Consider the following 14,348-nt stretch of genomic DNA (forward strand, 5'->3'; position numbering starts at 1 on the left):
GATGGCATTTTTAAATAGGTAATTGAGTAACTTTGATAAGAATAGAGATACTTATCCTCTCAATATGCATCTTTATATTTAATCCATTGAAGATGACAATGGTATAGATAATTTGAACTCTCTCACAGGACTCGTAAAGATAATAACACGTGGTAGACAGTTATTGCAGCTATTATAATAAAAACAATAAACCCTGTTAAACCAATAGATATACCAAAATAAATCTGATAGTAATTAGAAAAAAAGTTCTTCCTCTTTTTTCCTTTTTTTCACAACAAACCCATATTTCTAATTTTTCTAACACAATGAATAATACAAATTATACAATTCTCCAAATACTTCAAGGCATGCAAGAAACATTTTTTGCATTGCAAAAAGGTCAGGAAGAACTTCAGGTTGAACAAGACGTGCTTAAGAAAGGTCAAGAAGCACTCTGGGATGAACAAGCATTGCTTAGACAGGAGATCGCCAATATTTGTAAAGATATGAATGGCCAAGAAAGTCCAGAGCAGACAATAGTACATAACATAAGAAATAATAAAAGGAAGTAAAGTATACAGGCTAATATAAGATAATACAGAATCTTGGTAGGGAAATTCCAAGACCAGTACCAAATATCAAAGATATAACTCTGATACATATCTACAGAATAATGAGCCATGATCTTGGAGTTGAACTGGACAAGAAAAACAAGGCAAACCTCAATACTTGTACACGTCTTGCCTGCAATGAACTGGCCTCCCTTCCTTCTGTGCAAGTTCTAGGACCAAATCCAAACTGGAGTGCAATATCTCAAGAAGACAGGAACTTGATATGCATCAGACATGCGTGTCTACTAAGAAACAATGATATAGACTTTACCAGATGCCACAAAAACTGGGCATCTGTTGCCAAAGTCAGCCAATTATGAAAAAACCATAAAAAGCGACAGTAGATTGTAAGTCTATGCCTGGTAGATATTATATAATAAAATATCAACTATCAATAGAGTCTGTTGTGGTATTTCAGGTACGAAACAATAGAAAAATAATAAATTTGATAATAGAGACGTATAGAAATACTTTGAGACTGTATATAAGTTGTTTTTATTCATAAATAAAAAGTATTTCTTTTTATAAAAAAACACAATCTGCTCTTGTCATTATGTCTTAGTTTCTTAAGGCTTTCTTCCTTTACTATATTTGGTTATTAGAGTATATTTACTGCTTAACTAGTTTTGGTATTACAATTATGACATCAAGTCATAAATCGTACTTCTTTAGCTCTTAGCTATTTTTTCTCTTTTATACTAGAGCTTTAGAACTTTCTACTAAATTAGCTCCATATCAATCTGACACAGTTTACCTGGCAGTATGATATAATTATCTTAACAATCTTTAAGATATTATCTACAGTACTAACTGTAATAATTATTGGGCTGATTACTTAATTGTTTATATATATTTTATACTGACAAGATGATAGCTACTATGCTATTCCAATATGAATATGTTCTTATATGTGATAAATTCAACATCCAAGTGTCTGGATCACCACATAAATATCAGTAGATAGTTCCATATAGAAAAAATCAAATTCTATTATTTTTTTACTTTTCTTTTGAAATAAACAACATACACAAGTTCTCACAAATTCTTTTGTTTATATTGTATTTTGCTTTATTTTCTCCCCACAACATAATTCATTGCTTAATGCATTTATGTCAATTTTAATATATATTTTCCTGCATCTTTTGTATTTTTTGTGATAATCTTTATTATTTTCACTCTAGCACTTTGCAAGATCAACAATAAATTTATAAATTTAATATTTAGAAAGGTCAGACATTTTATTTAATATGTTAGCTAGAGTATTCTTTAAAAAATATGAAAAAAAGGAATTGAAATAATTAGTAGTTGAATTTAGAATTCTTTTGGAATTCGATAAGATTGTTATACAGAAAGACAGGATCCAAGTTCAATTAATCATCTTTTATATAAATATCAAATAACTATATAAAGTAATTTTTTATTCTTTGTATATCTAATTAATCATAAATTTTTGCTGATCATTACTGACATCTGATTTTTCTGTCATATCTCAATCTTTTGATCTCACTCAACTTGTTTAAATTATTACTGCTTTGCAAGCTTACTTGGTGTTACTAAAGACTATATCTCCCTTTATGTTTTACATAATTTCTATTTATGCAACATATAAATGGGCTATACCCAAGTTTTTGAATACTATAACTGACATTTCAATAGATATCTTTAGCTTTACATTGTATATAGAGATCTACAAAAAGATTATTAACACTATGGGAAAAAATAGGATCCACCTGAGGTTCACTGGGAGGCCACTCAGGAGGTCGTCCAGATGGATGTTTTTCGTCTACCTACTTTTTCACCTCCTGCCTGTTATGGATTATTGTATAATCCCGCTCATTAACAAATGTGAAGTTTTATTCAGTTACTGGTACACATATTTGTAATTTATATTTGACTTCTTATTGATGCTTATATACAAAAGCCTGATTTATAATTCTCTTTTATTGGGTATTATAATTTTCATCTTAACCTTATATCTAAAGTCATTGGTCACTTTATAATTAATATTCACTTGATTGGTTTTTATTTATATAGAGCTTGGATTATTAATAATTTTAATTGGATTAAAAACATATTTTTCAATAAATATTTTTATAAATGAGTATTTTATTAGTTGTTGGAATAGAAATAAATTTTACAAAACATGGTTTATTGGTTGTCAAAACACAAAATAGTTTCTTGGTTGTCAAAACAAAAAATGACTTATTATATATAGATTATACTAGCTAAATATCATTTTATTTACTACAGATGTGGTGATCCAGACACTCGGATGTTGGATTTATCACATATAAGAACATATTCATATTGGGATAGCGTAGTAGCTATCATCTTGTCAGTATAAAATATATATAAACGATTAAGTAATCAGCCCAATAATTATTACAGTTAGTACTGTAGATAATATCTTAAAGATTGTTAAGATAATTATATCATACTGCCGGGTAAACTGTGTCAGATCGATGTGGAGCTAATTTAGTAGGAAGTCCTAAAGCTCTAATATAAAAGAGAAAAGAATAGCTAAGAGCTAAAGAAGTACGATTTATGACTTGATGTCATAATTGTAACACCGACACTAGTTAAGCAGTAAATACACTCTAATAACCAAATATAGTAAAGGAAGAAAGCCTTAAGAAACTAAGACGTAATGACAAGAGCAGATTGTGTTTTCTTATAAAAAGGGACACTTTTTATTTATGAATAAAGACAACTGATATACAGTCTCAAAGTATTTCTATACGTCTCTATTATCAAATATTTTATTTTTCTATTGTTTCGTACCTGAAATACCACAAGGGCACCAGATAATTATATAGTTTTACATTAGTTTATATGTTTTTTTTTATTTCCATGTTTCTTATATCTTAGCATAAGGTTTTCTTCTAACATGCTTGTCCATTTATATCATTAAGTATTTTGACAATCTCCAGTTATAAGATTATTTGTTTCTTTTGAAATGCTTTGTAGTCTCTCTGAAAAGCAAGAAGTATATCTTGCATAACTTGAAGCAAATGATTTACATAATCACCTGCATTATTAATAATAATGAAAAATCCAACATCAGGGTTTGTTATGAAAAAAAAGAAGAATGAAAAAAAAATTTCAAGTTGTCATTAGCATCATATATTTTGTACAAATGTATTGACTACTCTTTGATATGAAATATTAATATAGTAATTTTACAATGATGACATAAAGTTTCCTATTCTAAATTTTTAGCATGTCTTTGAATTGTCTTAACAGATTTTATTCAAGTAACAAAAGTTTAGATATTTTATTCTCTTTCTACTTCTGAGTTTTAATAGTACTCAATTGCAATCTATATTTCCCATAAATGTAATATCTGTAGTTAAAATAAATGTCTCTTTCTACTGAGATCTAATTTTAGGTAGTTAATTTACTTTTTATCAACCATTTCAAAAAACATAGATTTTCTTGTTTCAACTTGCATTTTTGATAATTTCTTGATTATTATAGATTATAAATGAAGTTACAAATTGAAAAAACCGCCCCTATTTGTTGTAGTGTAAATAGCAGTAGTACAGTCAAAGCTTGATTTAGTAATACTTTTGGGAGAAGCCAAATTGTGTGAATATGCTGGTTAGCCTTTTTGTTACACTAGTGTAGATTCAATTGGGACTAATCAGATGTTCAATGAGAGTGTGATTATAAGGGTTTTTAAGATAGAAACAATTATATAGAATTTGAGAATCAAGATGTAAGATGGTCTTTTTTTCATGCTATTTGCCTTTGCTTTTATATTGTTTCTATCCTATTTTTTACATCATTGTTTTATCATTTTCTAAGGTTTGCTAAGTCTCTTAGTTCTGTACTAATGTCTTTAGTTCTACACTAATTGTCTTTAGTTTTTTTGCTATGATTTTATTCTTTTCTAATTTCAAAATCTGTTGCAACAACAATTGTATTACTATTACTAAGTCAAAATGGATGCTTTTGTACTCTGCATATGTTTCTTAATAATATTGCGGATTTGCTCTATGTGATGTCATTCACCAGTATACAAGAGAATTGTTGAGGGAATTGGATTAAGAGAATTGAGCTATATCATATACAATTCCAATTGTTATTCAGCATCTGTTTTTTAATTATTTACTGAAATACCCTGCCTATTTTTATATTTTTGTTAATGATTTGTTTTATTTTGGCTATAGAGAATAAGCTTTATAAAGTATAGTCGTTTAGTATATTCTTTTTTATAACTAGAGTTCTTATTTAAGAATTTTTGTTAATTCCCTTGACAATTATATAGTATATTTGACCATGTAATTATTGAGGGAATTGACAAATATATCTATTCGGAATCGAATAAATTACTATGAAAAGTAATTTTTCTTTCAATTACCTTGATGAAATTCCCTTGTATGCTAGTAAATGACATAACTGCAAATAAAAGTACTGAAAAAAAATTACTAAATCACAATTATTACTAAATCAAATATTATTAAATCGAGCTTTGCCTATAGTGTAGTATAAAAATCTTGTCAAATTCTGATATAAAATCTTTTCTCAATAAACAAACTTTATGTAAGTTCTTATCAATCTTTATTCTTTATCTTCAAATCTACAAATCTTTTTAACAACTTCTATAAAAATCTTTAATTATTATAAAAATTACTCTTTGTAAAAAACATTCTTATTTAAAAACAAAATTTGTAAAAAAAACTGTCTTTAAAAAAAACAGAAACCACTCTTTACAAAAACAAAACTGATCTTTACAAATGAAACAACACTTTGCAAGACAAAACCGCCCTTGCAGAAAAAAACCGCCATTGCAGAAAAAAACCGCCCTTGCAGAAAAAAACCGCCCTTGCAGAAAAAAACCGCCCTTTGTAAAAAAAAACCGCCTTTTACAAAAAAAAATTGTCATTTTAAAAAAAACTGCCCTTTTGCAAAAAAAAACCTCCCTTTAAAAAAACAAAAACCCCCCTTTGCAAAAACAAAATCGCCCTTTACAAAAACAAAACTAACATTTACAACCAAAACCGCCCTTCACAAGACAAAACCGCCCTTGCAGAAAAAAACCGCCCTTTGAGAAAAAGTCGCCCTTTGTAAAAAAAAACCGCCTTTTACAAAAAAAAATTGTCATTTTAGAAAAAAACTGCCCTTTTGCAAAAAAACCTCCCTTTAAAAAAATGGAAACCCCCCTTTTGCAAAATCAAAATCGCCCTTTACAAAAACAAAACTGACCTCTACAAACAAAACCGCCCTTCACAAGACAAAACCGCCCTTGCAGAAAAAAACCTCCCTTTGAGAAAAAGTCGCCCTTTGTAAAAAAAAACCGCCTTTTACAAAAAAAAATGTCATTTTAGAAAAAAACTGCCCTTTTGCAAAAAAAACCTCCCTTTAAAAAAACAAAACTGACATTTACAAACAAAACGGCCCTTGCAGAAAAAAACCACCCTTTGAAAAAAGTCGCCCTTTGTAAAAAAAAACCGCCTTTTACAAAAAAAAACGTCCCTTTAAAAAAACACAATCACCTCTTTATAAAAACAGAAACTATTAGAGATCTTGGTATGACAATAAGAGACATTTAGATGCCATTACCAAATATAGATTTATATCAAATATTTTTTGTCAGAATATAATGTCTCAAACATAGCACTGTAGGAAATGGCAGCATTTAAACCCCGAACCTGCAACAAAGTTGTCAATCTGCAACTTTCTTCTAAGCCAATAACATGCCAGACATTAATCTGTAAGCCTTACTTTTGGGCAGATACTATTTATGAGATTTCAGATTATGTCTGAAGTATTTTGGATTGATTATAATAAACTTGAGATTGAAGAGATATGAGATGATATGGAGACAATGAATAAAGTGAGACTTTTGTATGGTGGTTTATTGAGAAATTGTTGTATCTGTTGAAAGATGCTGTTTCTAGCTTGATGTTTTCTATCTCTTTTATATCTTTTTCACTTAGAAAAATTTATCTTTTATTCCTTGATATTCGTTCCTGTTGTTACTGTCTTTTGAGAAAATATTTTCATGTTATATTGTCCGCAATGGTTTAAGGAAGTGTATTGGCTCTTGGATAACAACTACTTGTTGTTGGTGTTGTTTCAGATTACTACTTTGACTTGAGTCACGGATTTCTAAGTCAGTTAGTTTATATCCCAGATTCTGCAAATACAACAATGTCAAATATGATTTATGAAATTTCAGATTATTTTTGTATCTAATCCAATCAAATAATCTAAATATGACAAGTCTATACCTTCTTTAGCTATCCGTATTCTTCTAATAATTAGTTCAACAAATACATAGTTTTATATTGAAATTTTATGATTTCTTTATTTTTATTTTATTTCTTGATTCATAACACCAATAAATAAACACTATGAATGAAATTGGTGTGGCAATACTACTAATTTGCATGAAATTTGGTGGCTGACCACACTGTGCTAAAGCAGGGGAAATTGATGGTAAATGAGTTATGCTTGCCACTAATCATAGTGGTATTGCTACATTGCCTTTGTGTGTGGTTCTGCCACTAATTTTTAGAAATTTTGGTGGCTGACCACACTACGCTTAATTGAAAAAATTAGTGGTAAATGAGCTATGCTTGCCACTAATCATAGTGGTATTGCCACTAATTTACTGAATAGTAAAGCAGTACGTTTGATTGGCTTAGTTTCAAACAGATTGGTAGTAAAAGTATGGTAGTAAATCCGTATATAGAGAAATTGGTAGTAAATTCATATATGGAAAAATTGGTAGTAAATTTGGTGGATTTTATTTTTATTCATACAGTAGTCCCTCGATAATTTCAAGGCCTAGGGAAGGCCAGATGCCTTGAAATTATCGAAGAGTGAAATTAACAAGTTCGGAGCATATATTTTCCGCCAACTATGGGCGGAGTTTACATTATTTTTTAATAGAAAAAAATATATCAAGTAATAATTCGATATGCTTCAATCCTCTGTTTAAGTTCATTCTAGTTAAATATAACCCCTGGCTGCATTACTGTTTTCTACTCTCTCTGTCTTGTAACCAATTATTGTTTCAAATTCTTATTCAATCAAATAATAACAGCTTCTCAGTATGCTTTTAGCTTATTATATAATGCTTATCTAATATCATTTTCAATTTTTTTGATACTTTAATGAAATCTATCAAATCCAGAACTAAACAATAAATATGACCAAAAAAAACGTTTCGCTTAATATTGCAAATCATCTTGAGATTTGCGATATGAAAAAGAAAAAGCTGTCTATGAGTAACCCTCAATTGGCTGACTGGGCAAAGGAAACCATTGGCCTTCAGAAAGCTCCTGATGCTTCTACAATCTCGAAGATTTTGAAGAGAGGAGACCAGGGCTTGATAATGCAAGCCAACGTAAAGAACAGAAAGCATGTTAGAAAGGGAAAATGGCCTGTATGTAATATATCTCAACATTATACATTTTTGCTCTATATAAAAAATAAAATTAATCTTATTATATTGTCACATAACTATAGCAAATCGAAGAAGCAGTGATTCTTTGGATCAACATTGCTGCAAATAATCAGATTCCCATCACTTGGGAATTGATTAAGACTAAAGCTACTATTTTTGCTGAAAGAATAGGCGTTAAAGATTTTAATGCTTCTCAAGGCTGGATGGAGAAGTTTGGAAAGCGTCATTGTATCAAGATGAATCGAATTCATGGTGAGGCTGGTTCAACAGACATAGAGTCGCTTCAGATTGGCAAGGCTGCTATCAAAGAGAAGATAGAGACTTATAGTGCTTGTGATATCTATAACTTTGATGAAACAGTACTTTTCTATGCTGCCCCACCAAGAACAACGATTTCCCACCAGAAATTTTCTGGTTGGAAGGAAAATAAGAAGCGGCTTACAGTAGGCCTTTTGTGCAATGCCGATGGAACAGACAAGTGGTCTGACATATTGATGATTGGTCATGCAAGAAGACCAAACTGTTTTAACAAAAACAACAAAAAACAAGAGGCAGTAGATCATGGATTTTCTATGTATCATTACAACAGTAATGCCTGGATGACACGATCAATCTTCCATGTTTTCCTCCATCGCTTTGATCGTTCAATGAAAGCGCAAAACCACAAAGTGCTTTTGATCCTTGATAATTTCTCTGGCCATATAGTAGATTATGCGCCTACAAATGTTGAGCTTCTTTTTCTGCCTCCAAACACCACGTCCCACCTTCAGCCATTGGATGGTGGTATCATTTGGGCTTTTAAGGCTTATTTCAAGCGTAAACAGTATGCCAAGGCATATCAGTATATTGGCATGATTCAAAATGACCAACAAAATAAGATTGGGGCCATTGATAAAATCTTTGAAATTGATCAATTGTGGGCCATGAAATGGATAAGAGAGGCTTGGGAATCTGTCTCAGCAAAGACTATTGAGAACTGCTGGAATGCAACAATCTTTCACTTCATTGAAGACAAAGATAGTGAAGGTATTAGTAAAATAATTTATTGGTTATAATAGTACTATAATCTTTCAATTCCACTTTCTTAATATTCTAATTATAATTTATAGATGTAAACCAGGCTATGATTCAGCAAAGTCTGGCTGAAAAGGTTCTGGTCGAGGGCTTGGAAGAAACCCTAGACAAGATTGCCGGATCAGGTCTTCTGTCTCTTGAAGATTGTCCGACCAGCGAATCAGATCCACTCTATGAGAGACAATGCACTCATAGAGTAATCAATGAGAATGAGATCGCTGACATTGTCATGAAAGAGTATGACGCAGACAACAATGCAGTCAACAACAACAGCAATGAAGAAATTGCTGAAGTGGAATCAGCAGTTCCTTTCAAGAGAACTTATTCTGCTTCGGAAAAGTTTGAGTGTGTTTGCACGCTTTTGGATATCTTGGAAGACGAGGATATTGACAGAGACTTCGTCAGTAAGGTTGAAGGCCTTAGAAACAAGTTCCAGAAAACCGCGAACTCAAAGCAAACTAAAGTAACCAGCTTCTTTAAGTCTTTTTCAAATTTATTCTTTTTCAAATAAAATAAAAACAATTTTCTATAAGAAATATATTTTTCTTCATTTAAAAATAGAAAAAAAAATTAGCAACCAAGTACAGTCAAAGCTTGATTTCGTAATATGTTTGTAAATAGTAACAATTGCAAATAACAATAAATAGTAATGACAGATAGAAATAATAAAATCTATAATAAAAACTTTTATAACAAAACAAATTAGAATTATATTTATATTTTTCAAGTGAATAATCTTTACTAAACAATTAATAAATGAAACTTAATCAAAATATAGCACATATAGTTTTATTTTATTTCTAAAAAAAAAATGAAAAAAAAAAATTTTAAAAAAAGTAAGCTAGATGACAACTTGATAACCCAGTGTTTGGCATGAAAACTTAACGCACTTGACATTGATGTCAATTACAAAATCGTGAAAAGCTAGAATTAAAAAAATTTAAACCAAGCTGTAACTATATTGCTCTCGTCTGATTGGCTAATTTTTTTTCTTTAAGGATTCAAGGCCAAAAAATTTCGTGAAAGTGAAATTAACGAGAATCGTGAAAGTTAAGCCCTATTTTTCGAGTTGGGTCTTCAGAGTCTTGAAATTATCGAAGCGTGAAATTAAAGGGGCGTGAAATTATCGAGGGACCACTGTAGCAGGTTCATATGTAAATATAATGTTACATCTGTAAGAGATTAGAGATACATAGTCTTCTATAAAGGTAAAGGGTCCAATCAAAAGAAATGCCCCTAAAGTAGCCCCAATAATGACCCTTTTTCTTGTCGTATTGTATGTTTTCAAGAAAATAGATAAAGACTCTACTAGCTTTTAAGAGAGTCGGTTGTCATAAAATAAATTGAATAGAAAAGATACTGTATTCTTCCTCAGTAATTTTTCTCTTTTTCCTCACATCTACACTTCGTTTTCCTTTCTTCTTCAATTGCATACTCCAAGAAGAGATGACCGGCAACCAAGAAGCATGCAGTCTTAGCCTCCAGCAATAAAGAAAGAAAAAACATGGCGTTGTGATATGATTGCTCATGATCATTGTATATAATATAAGTAAATAAAAACTCGTACTTTAAAGAAGTATATTTTGTGTATTGCATTGTATTTCTCTTGTAGTTTTTGGGTGTATTAAAATAGTAAAGGAATATAATGTAAGAAATATGAAGGACTAATAATGATAATATAACAATAACAATAATAACAATGACAATGAAAGCAATAGTATCAACTTTTCTATCTATATCTCTAAATCTACCATATCTCCAATTTTTTATGCAGTTGAAAATTGCTGGATTGAACTAGGCGACAAAAACTTGCCTGTAAAGCTGCCACTTGTGGCTGATGTAATCTCGACTGCAACATAATCACCTTTTGAAAACGGAGCCAAACTCGGGCTTTCCAGAATAAACACCTTATGACCACCGTCAGTTCGACCACTCAATCGGGTTTCGATTCCACGTTTCGTTTTTAATCTTTCGGTGTCAATTAGTACCAATTGTTTGGTTCCAATCAATTTCTGGTTCTTTACACCTGCGACCCTGTGAAATGTTGTGACGATTTCGTTTAAACGCTGGGCTTTGACTGGTTCAGGAACATCATCCACATAACGTCTGTGTGCGTGTGTCTTTTCTCGCATACTAATAAAATGAAACACACATATGTGTATATGCATATGTATGTGTGTATGTATGTGTATAAGAAAGGAAGAAAGGAAAAAAAATAAGAAAGAAAAGAAAAGAGGCATTGATCGTATATACAATACTTCTTCTTATTCTTATTCTCCTTCTGATTGCTGTTGCTGTTGGTGCTGTTATTACTGTTTTACGGAATTACCTGTAGGCAAACATGAATGCTGTATCATACTTTACTTGTTCCATCAGAGTTACTGTGTCACGGTGCTCTTCGTCCGTTTCTCCGCAGAAACCAGTAATGAAATCACTACTAATCCAGACATTTGGAATAATGCGTCTCATCTCATCTACAAGGTCAAGATATGCCTCACGTTTGTATCCTCGGCGCATTCTCTCAAGGACAGTGTTGCTTCCTGATTGGATCGGCATGTGAATGGATTTACACAGATTTGGTCTAGAGGCAATCAGATGCAAGAGATCCGTAGGGAAATCTTTGGGATGGGGAGAAGTGAATCGCACACGCATCTATTTTGTTTGATAGTAAAAATAAAATATCAAATTATATATATGTGTATGTTTTTTCCGGTCTTACCTCTGGGTTTACAAGACTGATCTTATCCAGCAGTTCGGTAAATCGACGCCCACCATCCTTGCGCTTGTAGATTGTTTTGAAGCCTGGGTTGCTTAGCTCTGTTCCCAAAGGAGCCTCTGACATGTAGTATGTAGACTCAGATGTGTCCCGATAAGCTTTTTTTTTAAAAAAAATTATTAAATTGTAGATAAATTAAAGGGTATCCATTCTACTCACAATTTACATTTTGACCAAGTACAGTAACTAAAGATAATGAAGTTGGTTAATTAATTGCTCACATAAATATAACAATATAACAATAGAACTGTCAATATCACAGCTTGTAAGTATATAGTTTTGTCCATTACCTTCTTTAACACCCTGATCACTCAAATAACGTACTTCATCAATAATGGAGTCAATTGGTCGACTACGTTCGTTTCCTGCATAAAAGTAATAATATTACATGGTTTTAAATTTAACATAGCTATGGAATATTTTTTTGTAAAGTCTTTCTTTTCATTTTTCAAAAAAGGAGTCTGATGTTAATAACAATAAGCTTACCTCTGGTGAAAGGAACAATGCAAAAACTACACATATTGTTGCATCCTCTCATGATTGATACCCACCCAGATACATTGTCTTTGTCGAGTCTCATCGGCATCACATCTGCATAAGTCTCATCGGCTGAGAGCATAACGTTGGCAACACCATTGTGGTATTCATTTTCGGCAAGTGAAATAAGATGAGGAATTGATCGATATCCATCAGGCCCACACACAATATCCACCAATTTGTCTTGTTCCAACATTTTTGTCTTTAGTCTCTCTGCCATACACTATACATTTTACCAAGCAGACATTATTATTATTTTGAAAGGAAAAAGTAAAATAGTCAACTTACACCAAGGACACCAACCAGTGGCGGTTTGTCTACATTGATCTTTGTTCGGTAATGGCGCAAATATTTGAGTCTCTCCCATATTCTGGTTTCTGCATTTTCACGAATAGCACACTAGATTGAATCCAAATATTTAGCACAGGTGGTCTCTTTCTTTGTAGCTTATCTAATCTAGCATGATCTTTCGATTGGCTTACGGTAACAAGAAATACAACTTCAGCTTCACTCATTTCGGTTGTTCGTTCATAGCCAGCATTTGTCATAATAGCATTCAAAATCTCAGTGTCGTTTACATTCATCTATCCAATAAAAAAAATTATTAGAATTACTATTATATTTATTAGCTCGATTATAATTTACCTGACATCCATACACTTCAATGTAGAATTTACGACCGCGGCCCCAGTCAAGGCCATTTACATTGAGGTAAGGAATATTGTCTGGGCGTACAAGGGCAGGGTCAATGGGAGTTTTTGGTCCTTTAGCCAAGAATTCTTCAAATGATGGTGATCTACTGTCAAACACAAGTCTCTTCTTGGGATTGCTTTTTGTAGGCTTGGTTTCTTGTTCTGGAGAATGCAAGATCTCGACTGGATCTTGTGTAGTATGACAGGCACTCGAGTAAGACAAGCGATTGAGGGGTTGGAATGCCTTTAGAGTTTGACCAGTCTTGGTAATTGACAATGGCCTTTTTGAAATGGCAAACCGAATGGTATGCATTGGAGTATATTGACAAAAAAAAATAAGAGTGGGGGGGTTGGTTGGTTGGTTGGTTGAAAATTTGTGCCCTTTGGGTAAATCTTGACAGCCCTGAAAAATAATAATATTATGTTACTATATATAATAATTATTAGACAGGTAAGAAGAGCTTTGACTGCTTCTGTGACTTTGGTTAAAGAGGTACCATTTATTCCACTCAATTTTTAAGTAGAGGGATAAAATGAGATAAAATGTAACAAGCATTTGATAGGAAAGACAAAAAAAATATAACATACTTTTATTTTATTTTTACTTTTTTTTGCATGGTGTCAAATGTCTTTAACTTGATCTTGATTTTAGTTACTCAATAACTATTATTTTATAGTTTATTTATTTTTCGTATAATTAAGTATAAATTCATTAGTATATGTGATTTGGCTTGTGAATATTCGTATATTATAGGAGGGTATTCAGAATTCAACATTGAATACATTTTTCATATTCAAAAAATACTTTTATATATAAAAGACAAAGAAGACTTTCTTAAAAAAAAAATACAATTTATAACATAATTTTTCCTTGCCTTTGTAGTTTTTGCGTTTGAAATACTGGATTATTACCTCTTCGTTTCGATCTCTCGGTATCTCTTTCCTTCTTTCCTTTCATTTTCTATATACAGATATAGATATAAGCTTCCATTGAGATGATCAATATTAGCAGAAATAATGAGATACATGAAATCTGTGACATCATGAATTTTATATTAAATTTTTTGTTGCTTGATAATACAATAGCTTACATAAGACCAAGTTCTTGTTCCTGAACCTCATTCTACCTACGTCTTGTTTTGTTTTGTTTTTTCTCTGCTTTATATATATATATATAAACACTATAGTATTAAAAATTATCAAAATCATCCTAACTTTTAAAAAAAAAGAAAGGAGAGAAATCAATACACGCACGCATACGT

General features: G+C 31.3%; 3 protein-coding genes across 3 annotated transcripts; 2 read left to right on the plus strand and 1 right to left on the minus strand.

Annotated features, from left to right (window-relative positions):
- Nucleotides 1-305: 305 nt before the first annotated feature.
- PHYBLDRAFT_142930 (hypothetical protein) lies at nucleotides 306-2,430 on the plus strand (the record flags this gene model as incomplete). The annotated part of the gene is made up of 3 exons (XM_018430900.1): nucleotides 306-518; nucleotides 581-895; nucleotides 2,314-2,430. 3 exons carry the CDS (start codon nucleotides 306-308, stop codon nucleotides 2,428-2,430), a joined length of 645 nt encoding a protein of 214 aa, XP_018293987.1.
- Nucleotides 2,431-8,144: 5,714 nt separating this feature from the next.
- Nucleotides 8,145-9,062, plus strand: PHYBLDRAFT_110337 (Homeodomain-like DNA binding domain-containing transcription factor; the record flags this gene model as incomplete). Its single annotated transcript, XM_018428161.1, has 1 exon — nucleotides 8,145-9,062. A coding segment is annotated over one exon (918 nt), but the record flags the coding sequence as incomplete, so codon positions are not given.
- Nucleotides 9,063-10,651: 1,589 nt separating this feature from the next.
- On the minus strand, nucleotides 10,652-13,463 carry PHYBLDRAFT_132087 (hypothetical protein). The gene is made up of 9 exons (XM_018429465.1): nucleotides 13,040-13,463; nucleotides 12,877-12,978; nucleotides 12,683-12,793; nucleotides 12,344-12,617; nucleotides 12,148-12,222; nucleotides 12,017-12,043; nucleotides 11,801-11,955; nucleotides 11,411-11,733; nucleotides 10,652-11,214 (listed from the first exon to the last, which is right to left on the minus strand). Exons 1-9 carry the CDS (start codon nucleotides 13,397-13,399, stop codon nucleotides 10,848-10,850), a joined length of 1,794 nt encoding a protein of 597 aa, XP_018293989.1. The 5' UTR covers nucleotides 13,400-13,463; the 3' UTR covers nucleotides 10,652-10,847.
- Between the last annotated feature and the right edge of the window lie 885 nt (nucleotides 13,464-14,348).

This window comes from Phycomyces blakesleeanus, assembly GCF_001638985.1.
Source record: "Phycomyces blakesleeanus NRRL 1555(-) unplaced genomic scaffold PHYBLscaffold_6, whole genome shotgun sequence".
Lineage (NCBI taxonomy): Eukaryota > Fungi > Mucoromycota > Mucoromycetes > Mucorales > Phycomycetaceae > Phycomyces > Phycomyces blakesleeanus.